Source organism: Octopus bimaculoides, chromosome 11 (assembly GCF_046866305.1).
Source record: "Octopus bimaculoides isolate indiv1 chromosome 11, ASM4686630v1, whole genome shotgun sequence".
NCBI lineage: Eukaryota > Metazoa > Mollusca > Cephalopoda > Octopoda > Octopodidae > Octopus > Octopus bimaculoides.
The window spans coordinates 36,499,522-36,515,545 of record NC_142938.1 but is presented as its reverse complement, the minus strand read 5'-3'; the positions used below and the strand labels follow the sequence as shown (position 1 = coordinate 36,515,545).

Here is a 16,024-nt window from a genome sequence, read left to right as displayed (position 1 = left end):
GATATACTGCTTTGCAATCCTGAGCACCTCATGTCTCTAATCCTCATGTTGTAGGACATTAGCAAACCTCTTACCCTCTGTTATTCCTTTTATTGTGTAAACCTATTGCCTAGCCTCCCTTCTGGTTCCCTGATACAATGCTCTGCTTCCACTGTTTTTCCAGTCTTTCCAGGCCTGTCTCTTTGTTTTTATAGTGCTGTCCACCTGCTTGTTCCACCACCATGTCACCCTCAGCCTAGCTGAGACTTTGCACCAGCCACAGATTTGGTCAGCAGCCCCCAGTAAATTGTTTTGCAGGAACTTCCAGTTGTCCTCTAAGCTATATGTTTCTTCCTCCTCCTCCTCCTCCTCCTCCTCCTCTCTAAAACATGAGGCTTCCAGTAGAATGTTTCTAAATTTTTGTTGGCTTGCTGAGTTTTTGAGCTCCTATAATCTTCTTTTCCACTATGGTTTATTTCTTCAAGTCTTTCTAGCCTTAATTCTGAAGTCACTAACTAGTAGCCTATTTTGGGAAGTACACTCTTCACTTGGGAAGGACTTCGCATTTGTGAGCATCAGTTGATCTCGTTGCCTAGTAAGGAGGTAATTAACTTGGTTTATGTTCCCACCAACTGATAAGTGATTAGGTGGCAATTCTTTTGGTAGCTGATACAGAAGTGGATCGCCAGTCCTACATCCAGGTATTTTTACATATGAGACATCATCTCAAGAGAGATTGCCATCCAAGGCTTAAGACTTCTCCTTAGCCTTGAGGTAAAGTTATCCCACACCAGACACCAATTGGTATTTCAGTTCTGCGGCTGTTTTTTCTTATAAGAGATTTCCTTCTAGGCAGGCTGCCTTCACCTCAGCTCAGCGAGTCCTGTCTACTCCATTCCAGCTATGCAGGGCATGGACATTACGCCATGCGGGGTGTATCCCCCACATACCTCAATCACAGATAGAAAGATGAAGATAAAATAGAGATAAGAGAATAAAATAAATTTGAGGATGTAAAAGTACATGTAAAAATACATAAAAAGTTAAAATTTTATACAATATATAAAACACAACTCACAAAATTACACACACAAAATACACACACACGATACACACACAAACATACACTCACACAAACTTTCACACATGAGTCACAATCAAACACTGATGAATTGGCCGTTGACTACACAGTAGTTTTTCCACCCTTTGACACATCTTATTTTTCATACCGCAGGGTGTCCAACATCACCCTCCTCACCAAGCAAGCTTGATGGGGTTGCCAGTTTAATCGCCAATGACCTGACCATGTGACAAGTTGTACTGGGTTACATGTTACCAGTAGCGCTAAAGAGCGACCTGACCCAAATCGCTCATTAATATATCAATCAAAAACGTTGATGACTTCAAATATCTTGGATTTCACATAATAGACTCCCAAACGGACTTGTCAGTCTTTCTCGATGGATCAGAGACCTGGACCTTATCGGCTCTCTTAGAAAAACAACTAGATGGAACATATACCAACCTGCTCAGAAAGATACAGAACATCAGTTGGACATCACACCCATCACTTAGTAATATCTATGGAAATCTGATACTAATATCCCTCAAGCTAAAACAGAACTGGTTACAATTTACTGGCCTCTGTCCTCGAGCAGAGAAAGAAGCTATCTCATTCCTGCTCCTATGGCATCCTTCTGGAAGTGTTTTCTCCAGGAGACTGATATTTCCAGATACTATATCTCAGGAGTCAGGGCTGGATATTAGAGATCTGAACACAGCAATGCAGGATTGTGTAGTGTGGAAAGAGATTGTCAATGGAGTTCTGATCAACCATAGGTTGGTAGAAGGATGATGATGATGATGATGATTAGGTGGCTGGTTGGCTGGTTTTCTGAAGTTAGTGTTGCAGATCATGAGATCATTTTCATCAGAGAACTCCAGTAGATTTGTTACTCCTCATTATTGAGGCCAAAGCCGTAACTACCATGCACACCATGGAATCCATGGGAATGCTGCCCAACATGTCCATTAAAGTCACCACCCACAATAAGTCTCTGTCATTTGTCGTTGAGGTAGTCTGCAGAAGGCCCTGATCATCAGTCAGTCAAGCCTGTTAGTCTATCTATAAGTCTCAACTTAATAACCTATCGCATACTCTGATTACCTCAATTACCATATCTACCTACTTTTCTGCTAGGAGTATGCCCACACCACCCACTCCATCACCCAACTTAGAAGAATTGAACCTGTTTCTTACCCATGAGGACTCTATCAGAGGCCCCCTTCTATCTCACTTCTTGCACACCACACACATCGACATTTCAATGCTCCATAATTTCCATAATCTCACCAGATCTCCCCTTCAATGTGCCAGCGTTGATGGTTGTGGCACTAACATTGTGTACTTGGGAGGCAAGGGAAGGTAATTGTTGTGGGGCTTTTGTCTGTATCTCCAAAACAAGATCTATGCAAATTTTTGCTAGGTACCATAGAGCCTTCGTACATTGTGTATTCAATTCAATGAAGTACAATTTCATCACTTCCATACAGCATCCACATTTAGGACCAGTAACAAAAGGGGTAAAAAATAGTCTTATATGCCTATATATATATATAGGCATATAAGACTATCAATCTTATATGTTTATATATACATACATCATATGTTTACATATACAAACACTACACACCACGGTATTAATCTTACATATTCAAACATACAAACACACACACATATAGATATACATACAGATACATACATACATATATTAATCCATACATCCACACATATTAACACATACATATACCCACATACACACACATATATATACATACACATATATATACTAGCAGTATAACCCGACGTTGTCCGGGTGTGACTTATTACGCCATCTACGATAAGTCTTGCTAGGTAAAAATCAACTAAAAAAGAAAGCCTTGCAATGAAAAAACCCTTATGATGTACATATGTTCATAATTCAAAAGACGAAATTAATAGGGAAAGTCTGAAGGCTGTTTTGTGTAACATTATTAAGTGTACGTAAATTTTATCCATCTAATTGGCTATACAAATGCTTGTGCAAAACAACTTTTTGCGCTGCCTTGATTATACATAGCAGGGTAATTCCTTTTCGCAGGAGGTAGGACAGCAATTTCTGATGAAGCAATTGCTGGCGATCTGTTGCTACAGTTCTGCCAGAATTCTATCAGATTGAGCAGTAGATGAGGATGCACCATTTTGCATTATGTTCAAAGTAGCTTTTGGAATGTGGTGAATTGCTGCAGTCTGTTGCTGTCTTTTTAAACCGGTTGCTTTCTTTCTCCAACAAGCTCTCTTGTTTGGAGGCATAATCTAAGTACATATTAAACAGAACAACAAAAGTTATAAAAGATGGCAGGGTCGGTACTTTTCACATTTCGGTAATTTTTCAGATTAACACCCGCACGATTACATAACCCTAACCCTAAAACCCTAATCCTGACCCTAAAACTGTAACCGTAACACTAACCCTCATCATAACCTTAACCTAACTGTAACCCTAAAACCATAACCCTGACCCAAAAACCGTAACCCTAACACCCTAGTGAAAATCGTGCGGGTGTTAATCTGAAAAATTACTCACATTTGTAATGAAGTTCACGGATTTGCAATATGTTGTCCATAAGCTCCGTAGTTTGTATATTTACAAAACATTGATGAACATGAGTTATCTTGTAGTGAATGCTTGTGTGTATGTGCACGTGTATGTGTTTGAGAGAGCTAGAAAAAGAGGGGGAGAAAGAAATATAGAATGAGAGCAATGAAGAAAGAGAAAGAGAGGAAGGGGGAATGGAAGACAGTTATAAAATAGCACTCTACGTTCTGAGTTCAAATTCCGCTGAAGTTGACTTTGCCTTTCATCCTTTCGGGGTCTAAAAAATAAGTACCAGTTGAACACAGGGGTCAATATAATCGACTATTCTCCACCTGCTTGAAGCCGCCCTTGTGAGAAAATTTAAAATAATAATAATAATAATAAATAATAATAATAATGACCTCTGCCGATCAAAGTCCCAACCCACAACTAAGTCTTAAGTGTATATATATATATATATATATATATGGGCAACACACACACACACACACACACACACACACACACACTAAATTAAAAAAATGTTAGTAAGTAAAAGTGTTTTAAAAAAGATTGTTAAATTTTCAGATTAACACCTGTACGATTTTCACTACAGTGTTAGGGTTAGGGTTTGTTAGGGTTAGGTAGGTAATGGTGCAGGTGTTAATCTCAAGATTTACGAAAAGATTTTCAAAAAACTCAGTTTGTAGGGAATAAATGTTTGTCAATCGTATTTGAAAAAGATGTCTCGCTGGTGAAGGACGGAATTAGAAATGGAAAGTAAACTTACAATTCCCGCCAATTAGAATGAGGTCATTGGTAACCATAAGTACATATATATGTGTGTATTTATGTATGATTGGTAGTGTGTCTGTTTATTTGACTATCACTCTCCTTCGTTTCTTTGTCTTTTTTCTTGGATCGTTCGTAAACGTTCATAAGAGAAAGTAGCAATTGAAACGATGTGTAAGAGGAATAGAAATAGTTAATTTTAGAGGGGCAAAGTAATTTTGTATGTAGTTTTAGTATCTGTCATTACAGTATCGAAAGGTGATTGTTTCAGTTTTGATATTTCTCCTTCCTTTCTTTTTGTATTTGTTGTTGGATTGTTCGTAAAGGTTCATAAGAGAAAGTAGGAGTTGAAAGGATTTGTATTAGAAAGAGGAAATTAGATTTTATTAGGGAGAAAATGTTTACTTCTGTAGTTTTATGGATTTTATTCGCTATTAGGAATTTTTTGGAGTGAAAAAATGAAGCAGTGACCTAACAAATTGTATTTAGAATATTAATTGCAATTGTTTAATCCAAGAAATTTGAAATTGTCTAAATGTATGAATTTTAAACATACACACACACACAGAGAAAATCTGCCTTTTATAGTATAGATACATATATGTATACTTATATATTTACATATACATATATATATATATATATATATATACATACATATACACATACATATATACATACATATATAGATATATATAAATACATACACATATATATATACATATATATATACATATATGTATACATATATTTTTACATATACATATATATATACACATACATATAAACATACATATATAGATATATATTCAATCGCAGAATAATGCTAATAATATAGCCTGAACAGGATAAACTACCCCTATTTTGCAGAGAAAAGTGTAGGTGGCTAGATCTCAACGCTTCTAAAAGCAAACTTCGTTTGTTTATTTACGTTTGTCGTAATTTGAATTTAATAGATATATATATATATATACATATATACATATACATATATACATATATATATACATATATACATACAAATATAAATATATATAGATACATATATATATATACATACAAATATACAAACATATACATATATACATACATATATACATATATATATATATATATATATATATATAAACATACCTATATACATATATATATACATACATAAATATGAGAACTATAGTTCTCATATTCGGTTATAATGTCTTACATACATAAATATATACATATACATACATAAATATATATATACATATACATTTATATATATATATATATATATATATATATATATATATACATACATATATATATACATACATATATATACATCCATATATATATATACATATATATGCATACATATATATATATACATCCATATATATATACATATATATGCATACATATATATATATATATATATATATATACACATATGTACATATATACATTCAAATATTTACATATGTAAATACATATATATATATACATATATATGTATATACATATATACATATATATATATATATACATATCTATATACATATACATCATCATCATCATCGTTTAACATCCGCTTTCTATGCTAGCATGGGTTGGACGATTTGACCGAAGACTGGAGAGCCAGATGACTACACCAGGCTCCAATCTGATTTGGCAGAGTTTCTACGGCTGGATGCCCTTCCTAACGCCAACCACTCCGAGAGTGTAGTAGGTGCTTTTATGTGCCACCGGCACGAAGGCCAGTCAGGCGATACTGGCAACGGCCACACTCAAAATGGTGTATTTTACATGCCACCTGCACAGGAGCCAGTCCAGCGGCACTGGCAACGACCTTGCTCAAATGTCTTTTCATGTGCCATCGGCACAAGTACCGGGAAGGCATCACTGGTAACGATCACGCTCAAATGGTGCTATTTACGTGCCACTGGCATGGAAGACAGACAGCTGCTCTGGCAACGATCACACTCGGACAGTGCTCTTAGCGCTCCACTGGTACATGTGCCATCACGATTTCGCTTTCACTTGCCCCAACAGGTCTTCGCAAGCCGAGTTCAGTTTCCAATGAAGGAGACGATGTTGGCATGGGTGCCAGTTGTCGAATTTAGTTCGATTTAGATTTCACTTGCCTCAATAGGTCTTCGCAAGTGGAGTTTAGTGTCCAATGAAGGAAAGGTACACATAAGTGGGCTGGCTACACCCCTGGCAGAGGCCTTGGTTTATGGTCTCACTTGGCTTGCCGGGTCTTCCCACGCACAGCATATTTCCAAAGGTCTTGGTCAGAAGTCATTGCCTCAGTGAGGCCTAATGTTTGAAGGTCGTGCTTCACAACCTCATCTCAGGTTTTCCTGGGTCTACCTCTTCCACAGGTTCCCTCAACTGCTAAGGTGTGGCACTTTTTCACACAGCTATCCTCATCCATTCTCGCCACATGACCATACCAGCAATCGTCTCTCTTGCACACCACAACTGATGCTTCTTAGGTTCAATTTTTCTCTCAAGGTACTTACACTCTGTCTAGTATGCACACTGACATTACACATCCATCGGAGCATACTGGCTTCATTCCTTTCGAGCCTACGCATGTCTGCAGCAGTCATGGCCCATGTTTCACTGCCATGAAGCATGGCTGTTCGTACACATGCGTCATACAGTCTGCCTTTTACTCTGAGAGAGAGACTCTTTGTCACCGGCAGAGGTAAGAGCTCTCTGAACTTTGCCCAGGCTATTCTTATACTAGCAGCTACACTTTCAGCGCACCCTCCCCCACTACTAACTTGGTCATGCTTTTCAGCCAAGTGGCTGCAGTCAGGCTAGAGCACCACCATGTCTTTCTCTCCTTATGCTGTGCTCTCTGCACGTTCCTTGCATGGCTCTTCTCCTCCACTTGATATAGTCCAATCAAGACTTTCAATGGCACATCTGGTGTATAAGAGAATTTGATATCGCTGCCCTCAACTGTGTCTCATTTCAAGCCATCAGTTCGTCTAGTATTGTGGACAGGAAAGTGTCAAGTTTTGTTTTGAAGACCTCTACATCCATGTCTTGCAGGCATCTCAATTGTTTTGGTAGGGCATTAAAGAGTTGAGGTCCTCTGAAACCGAGTCTGTTTCTTATGTGAGATGCAGTGGACGGTACCCTTGGTACTATGCAGTGGCGACCTGTGCAGGCATTCATATAGTACTTGATGCCTAAGTTTGGTACCAGTCCTTCCAGTATTTTCCATATCTAAATTATTACATATCACCTGCCTGCGCTCCAGGGAGTAGAGACTTAGTGCCTTCAGTCGCTCCCTGTAGTTCATCTGCTGGACTGTGGATATCTTTTTTGTATAGTGACGCTGAATTGCCTCAAGTTCTCTTGTTAGCTTGACACTGTGTGGTGACCACAACTGAGAGCAATAGTCTAGGCAGCTCAGAACAAATGTCTTCCATAGAGTCAACATGACTTTTTGATCCCTTGTTCTGAAAGCATCTGTAACATTTGGGAAGCTTGAAAAAGAGTTTGGGCAAATTGCAGCCTTGTCTACAACACCAAGCTGAGTGTTTACAAGGCTTGCATACTAATGGCTCTAATACACTCTTTTGAAACATGGGCAGTACACCATAAGCATCTCAAGTTGCTTGAGTGCTTTCATCATAAATGTTTGAGACACATACTCAACAAGTGGAAAAGTAAAATACCAGACACAGAAGTCCTCACAAAGGCAGGATGCACAAGCATCTAGTCACTTGTCATATCTACTCAGATGAGTTGGGTAGGCCATTCTGTGAATATGGAAGATAATTGGATTCCAAAGCAGCAGTTCTGCAGTGAGCTGTGCACTGGAAAGCATCCTCAGCAAAAACCACAAAAAAAAGGTACAAAGAATGCATAAAAGGTAATCTGGAGGAAATGCAAATCAATGAAAAGAACTGGGAAGAACTAGCTTTGGAAAGAGCTGAGTGGAGGAAGCGTATAAGGGAAGGTTGTAAAACTCTTGAAGAGGGTCACCTTGAGCACAAAAGCCTAAAGTGCCAGCTTCAGAGGGGTTGTCATCAGAACCTTAATGAGAACATACTGTGTTGGATATGTGAAATGTGTGGCTGTATATTCCTTTCTAAGGTTGGGTATGTCAACCATCTGAAATCCCATAAAAAGATCAATCTTGGAGGAAGATGTTCTTCCTCCAAGATTGGGTGATTCAGTGTATGTAGTGTGTGAAAGGGCTTGCAAGTTAATTTCATGTCTGTAGAGACATATGGTAGTTCACAGACGTCTCTTTCTCTTTGTAGCTCTTTCACTCTCTCCGTACACACAGAGAGACAATAAAAGAGCAACAATGAGAGAGATATGAAGAGAGAAAGTAGGTAAGTGAGTAATTATGTAAGTATATATGTATGAAAGTATATAAGGATGTATGTATGTACATACATATGCATACAGGTATGTAATATATGTACATACACGTGCATGTATGCATGTGGAAGAGAAGAGAGAGCGTGTGTGTGTGTGTGTGTGTGTGTGTGTGTGTGTGTGTGTGTGTATGCACGACATGATTATTGTAATTGAATGTCATTCATTTTCAATATCCTCCAAAAATATGTCTGGCTATGAGGAAATATTACCTTACTTAGAAACAGGTGAGGGTTGGAAACAAGAAGGACGCCCAACTGTAATAAAAACCTACCTGAATAAACTCTGTCCAACACATGTAAGCATAGAAAAATGAATTTTAAAATGGTGATGATGATGATGATGATGATGATGATGATGATGATGATGATGGTGGTGGTGGTGGTGGTGATGATGATGATGCTGAGGAGGAGGAGGAGGAGGAGGAGGAGAAGGATTTACCATATAATTAGAATAATACACATTTGTTTACCTCACACACACTAAAATGATAAGTGAAGTCAATTAATTGCTGTTTTTGTGATTAGTGATAATCAGTGTGCAATCAACTGTATTGATTTCAAGAGGAAAATTAGCTATAAGATTTGTGATATCCATGCCTATCCTAAGGACAATAGAAGTGCATGTGAACTAAAATAACTACAAATTAGAAATGTAACATGAAATCGGTTGATTGGGAGCTAAGTCCTTAACTATTTGATTTGTAGTGTATTACATAATTTTCATCATGCATTTATTGTCAAATTTACAGCACTGAATGATTCATTCAAGATATTGGTATTGATTGTAATTATTCTGATTGTCTCATCTTCACAATATCTAAGATGAAAGAGACTTAATTCCATAATACTTCAGTTATCAGACTCACACTTGCACTCACTAACAGTTTTAATCCCCAAATTATTTTTTTGAGCAACACTATCGTCATCATTATCATCATTTAACGTCCGTTGTCCATGCTGGCATGGGTCAGACAGTTTGACCAGGGCTGGCAAGCTGGAAGGCTGCACCAGACTCCAGTTTGATTTGGCATGGTTTTCTATGGCTGGATGCCCTTCCTAATGCCAACCACTCTGAGAGTGTAATGGGTGCTTTTACATGCCACCGGCATGGGTGCCATTTGCGTGACACCAGGGTGCTTTTACATGCCACCAGCACAGGTGCCAATTCATGTAACACCTGTATCTGTCACAACTGCAATTTTGTTCAGTTTGATCAGTCTTCTCAAGTACGACATAATGCCAAAGGTCTCGGTCATTGCCTATGTAAGGCCCAATATATATATATATATATATATATATATATATATATATATATATATATATATATATATATATATATGTATGTATGTGTGTGTATGTGTGTGTTCATCTTCCATGCATGAGTAGGACAGTTGACAGGAGTCAGCTAGGTAGAAAAACTACCCTAAGCTACTGTGTTAGGAGCTGAAAGGGATTTATCTCCCCACTAGCAATAGAAACAAGAGTACATTTTGCACCCGAAGCCAATATGAGAGCCTCTCTCATAGTATCTACCACAATATAATTTGTTTTAATAGAACACTCTCTTTTAAGTGGAGATAAATATTACCTCTCAGTATTAATACTGCCTTTGTTGCTTATATATATATATATATATATATATATCGAATTTGAAGTCTCTGTCTCTTTTGAATATGAAAATTTAAAAGTTTAAAAACCTTATATATATATATATATATATATATATATATATATATATATATATATATATATATATATATATATTATATATATACTCTGTAAGTTGAAAAATCAAAGTTTTTTTTTTAATATTACTTTTATTCTATACGTTGTAGCTAATGACAAGAGCAATCTACTTAGTACGCATTTAAAAAATCATTTTATTTACCTGTAAATACTTTCCAACTCATTCAGGTCACTTGAGTACAGATATTTTAAAGGAAAATTGTATTTTCTACACAAAAGTGGATTGAACCCTTAGTGTTAAGATGAAGACATCCTCCAGAAGAAAAAGAACCAACAATTTAGAACTGCCAATGATCTACTCAGATTTTAAGGTGAGAAAATTAAATGTATTTCGTAGTTTTATTCACTTTAACCATCTCCTTATAAAAACTGTTGTTTTTATAACTATAGACAGTTTATCTATATTATCTTCAATTAAACATATTATTGACATAAACAAAATTTACCATTAGATTTAAGTCCAACAGCTTTACTGAAGAGAGTTGAATAAGCCAAAATATATGTATATAAATTAATGAGATAACTCTTTAAATACATTTTAAAAAAGGAATTAATCTCGCAATTTCTTTATTTTTTCATTTACAGAATGAAAGTAATTTATGAAAGTAAATTCTAATTTTCTCCCTTTTACAAGAAGTGAACAATTCTGAGCATATTATATGAACTGGAAAGCCCTTGTGGCCAATAAAAGAATTAATTATATGAACTGGAAAAGGATTTCAGCCTCAACATGAATCAGGTTTTTTTTAAACATGAAATGTTCACAGCCATATTAACCACACACAATTCATGAGCTAAAGATGGAACCAATACCTGCAACAAGTGTATCTCCATTCTGAACAGACAGAGATGGGTTAACCCTAAAATCAAACAAAACTTTTCCTCCCAAAAGGAAAATAATCAAGAATTTGAAATAATATCCTTATATAGAATTGTAGCATAGCTTTTATTCTGTCTCCTTAATCATTTCTCCTTGGGAAAATTCTGGTTGCAGTTCAGTTCTTATCAATAACTGAACCTGACACAGATCAATTTGCAGACTGTTATGTTTTTGAGAATTTTCCATTCTAGATGATCTGTCCATCAAGTAAACAATTTCATCTAGCAACCATACCTTTACACTAGAATTACTACAGCCAGTCACACTCTCTTTTTATCAGGTCATTAAGAATGAAATGTCCGATTTTGAACTGAAAGTTTATTTTACTTTATCTCAACAAAAAGCAATGCGGTAATTAAAGTATGCACCTACATTATCAACACAATTTTTGCCATTTTATGGGTAGCTTAGAATTCTGGAGAGCAAGATGTGATGAAATCACAAAAGGCTGTTTTTGCATCTTCTTCAGATTTGAAATTTTTTACTTGCAAAAAGTTGTCTAATGCCTGGAAAACGTGATAGTCAGTTGGTGCAAGGTCTGGTGAATATGGTGGATGACAGAGTACTTCCAAGTTCAGTTGATGATGTAACTCATCAATGTTAATGTAACTCTTCTTGACAAAGAATTGTCAGGATAAAACATTAGAGTTAACAATTATCAAACTTGGGGCATAAGAAAATCAGACATTTCATTCTTTATGACCTGGTAGTTTGATGTCTATTGGACAACAGATCAAAGGACCATCTTTTTTCTTCTTAGCACAAAATTTGAAGAACATTCTAGACAATATAATGTCAAGTGACTGCCTGTGAAAGCAGACTTGTTATAAGAAGCACTGTTCTCAACAGCTAAGCAGAAAACATTCAAATTCCACAGGAACCACACCTGTCATACAGAAAATATGAAACAATACTCTCTCTCTCTCTCACACACACACACACACACACACACACACATTTCATGTGTCACTGTTTTTAGACAATTACCTTTTGCAAATATATAGTTATCTTTTACAATAATTGGTGACCAATTTATGTTGATGAAATATCATACATTTGTGTTTAATTGTACTTTTGGTAACCATTATGTAAACTGCTTCAACTTGTAATAGTATTAGTGCTTTCATTTAGACATTTTACTGTTTTTCTTCATCTGCTATTTTATTTGTTGCTCTTCTTATACAAAGAATATCTAGATTCAATATAACTTTGTTACTATTATTGACATTATTAAATAATTTTAATATCTGAACTACACTTCTTAAGTCTTTTCTCTTTGTCATTTTTATATGTCTCTGTTTGCATCACCTAATTATTTTCTTGATGTTACACATCAAAGAAAAATAAAATTGTTATAATAAATAACAAATATCAACAAACAAATGATTTTAACGTTAACTTACATGAAAACTACCTTAATAACAAGTTGTTGAGCAGCCTTCCTTAATAAACACATTTATCTCCATTTTACCACTAAAAAAAATCGATGAGTGAAAAGGTTCCAATGATTTCTTGGAACATGTATTTTATAAATGCCTTTTCACTAACAAAATTGAGATGATTTCTGTTTACATGTTAAATAATCACTGCCTTTAATTACATAAAAGAGGTTTTTTGTTTAGCAAGTTTTGAACTTATGCACAAGTCAGTAGAAAAGGATCTTAACCACGAAGCAAGAATGCATAAACAATAAATAAAGAAGACAAAATGATAAACATAAGAGGAAATTTACCTCCTTGTCTTTGCTGACATCCGACCACCTTTTACTGCATCCTGCATAAAGAATTTAAATATTCAGCATTTTTGATTTTCTGGAAAATTACTTGGGGAAGTGATGCGAGAGGGGTGGGAGTTATGGCTAAAATGTCTCCAGTTTCAGAGATTGTGCAAATGAGATTACTTTCTCCCAAATATATGTCCAGGTCAAGACCATGAGAAAAATTTTCAATAATTCAATGCCCTTTTCAACTCAGTTAAATTCCCTCAACAAATGGTGATTATATATGCTTTATGCTCAAAATTTTATTTTACAGCTAAAAATGATGAATGCTTTATTTCATCAGCTACAAACCCCTCCATGGGTCTGCTCAAGTAGAGATGACAAGAGCTCACCAACAACAAAAGCAAAATTATGCTCAGTTAAACATTCTTTGTGGGTCTTTTTTTCTAGGTTTACATAAAACCCCAATCATAAACCAATCAAGTGTCAAGAATGGAAATGTATTACCTCATATCACTGTTAACAGATGTTTTAAACTTGTGATGAAAATAACACAGCAATTTTCTCAAAAAGTACAAGACAGCTGCAGTCAAAGAATTGAGAATTTAATGAACTAAGATTTAATAAAAACAGCTCCAACATGGAAGTAATTGTGAAATTGTTTTTAAAGAAACAGTTTTACTGCAAAATATTTTGGTGCTTTAAACCTCTACAGATAGCACAGCACCTCAAAAATGACGTATGATAGTTACAAACCAGTACAGATGTTTATTCTTCCACTAAATAATGAATGTTACATGATCTCTGATCTAAAGATATATCTATATATTTTGGGAATACATTGGAGTATAAACTGTCACATCCATGCTGAACAGCAACATTCAAAATGATGACTTGCACATTTATTCTTAATATGTTCTGGCAGATTAAGGTGGCAAACTGACAGAATTGTTAGTATGCCAGGTAAAACGCTTAGTGGCATTTCGTCTATCCTTATGTTCAGAGTTCAAATTCCACCAAGGCCAACTTTGCCTTCCATCCTTTCAGGGTCGATAAAATAAGTACCAGTTGAACACTGGGATCGATGTAATTAACTTAGCCCCTCCCCTGAATTTGCTAGCCTTGTGCCAAAATTTGAAACCAATATATGTTCCAACAAATTTTAATGTGAAAATGTTAATCATTGTAGTATTTCATCACAAGAGAACAGCTTCTCCCTCACTATGAATATGATTTCATAACACATTCAGATCATTAATACAAGGGATTCTGGGATATTTCAGGTTTCAACATCACTGTGTCTCATCAACAAAAAGCACCTGCCCACCCAGACTAATGAATTTAACAAGAGCCAATGATTTTCTTTAAAATTTTATTGCCATTGGAGTATAAAGTTATAATAAAACAAATGAATATAATTAATTCATCATAAAAGTATATTAAATATTGCAAATCAAACTGTCAGAAATATTGTTGTTTCATTATGTTATCTCTCATGAGTTTTAATATTCTTTTCTACTCGAGGCACAAGGCCCGAAATTTTTGGGGAGGGAGCCAGTCGATTAGATCGACCCCAGTACGCAACTGGTACTTAATTTATCAACTCCGAAAGGATGAAAGGCAAAGTCGACTTCGGCGGAATTTTAACTCAGAATGTAAAGACAGATAAAATAGCGTTAAGCATTTTGCCCGGTGTGCTAACGTTTCTGCCAGCTCACAGCCACCATGAGTTTTGATATTGCCATGGTCATTAAGATATCTGATTACATTGTATACATTTTGGATAAAATGCCTCAACTGCCACTTACCTTAACTTTCTTCTCTTCTTGAACTTCAGAGAGAACTTTCATCACATCACTAGAGGCATCAGCATCTGACTGAACTTTATTCACAGTAAGTCTGACAAAATAAAATAAAGCTTGAATCAGTTAAATCAAAAATGTACAAGCATGTGTGTGTGTGTGTGTGTGTGCACATGCGTGCGTGTGTGTGTTTATACGTTTCAGCTGAAAGGCCAGTGTAATCACCTATTCAATGACCATTCTTATGCGATTGGCTTTTGGTGAAGAAGAAAGTTCAACACTGTTGCCCACTTTTCAGTTTCTTGCCATATATACATATATTACAAATTGTATACAACGAGGCAATAGAAGGCTCCAATACAAGCACACACACACACACACACACACACACACACACACACACACACACACACACACACACACACACACACACACACATATATGTTTATCATCATCACCATCATTTAATGTCAATTGACTAAATATGTAATGTAGACTCTTTTTGATGCAAACAGTGATGTGGATGAGACTACTGGTGGGAGGAGCTATGAGAGCCTACTGGAAAGCCTAGAAGCCAGACTGGTACTGGTTGTGGTGCAGAGGCGGGGCTGATATAAGGAAAGAGAGGAGACTACCAGGATAGGAGAGGAGACTACAAGGATAGGAGAGGAGACTACAAGGATAGGAGAGGAGACTACCAGGATAGGAGAGGAGACTTCCAAAACAAGAGGTTTCCAGTCAAAGAGAAGAGATTCTTGGTCAGAGAAAAGAGATTTCCAGTATATGTGGTGGGGACAGAATTGCATGGGCACATCACGAATGAGGAAACAATGAAACTGCTCAGGAAGCATCAAAATTACAATTACGGGAGTTAGCTGAATTAAATTACACAGGTTAGTATTTCATGAGATAGAAGCACAGAATAGATGAATGATGTACGATTAACACTGGAAGAGAAGGGTTCACTTAGCTGGACATGATGACTTTCGTGTAAATAATAACAAGCAGTGAGCGAACTAGGCTCTCCACATACATATATATGCATATTAGAGGCACATGGCTCAGTGGTTAGAGTGTCGGGCTCACAATTATGA

General features: G+C 36.1%; 1 protein-coding gene across 1 annotated transcript in view; it reads right to left on the bottom strand.

The window, feature by feature from the left end:
* The window catches only part of LOC106876981 (ribosome quality control complex subunit NEMF), a 119,267-nt gene that overhangs the window by 38,322 nt on the left and 64,921 nt on the right, over nt 1–16,024 (bottom strand). The window contains exons 23-24 of the mRNA XM_089359819.1: nt 14,937–15,027; nt 13,141–13,181 (exon numbers count right to left, since the gene is read on the bottom strand). Of these exons, the coding sequence (XP_089215945.1) occupies nt 13,141–13,181; nt 14,937–15,027 (132 nt within the window). The remainder of the gene's footprint in view (nt 1–13,140; nt 13,182–14,936; nt 15,028–16,024) is intronic.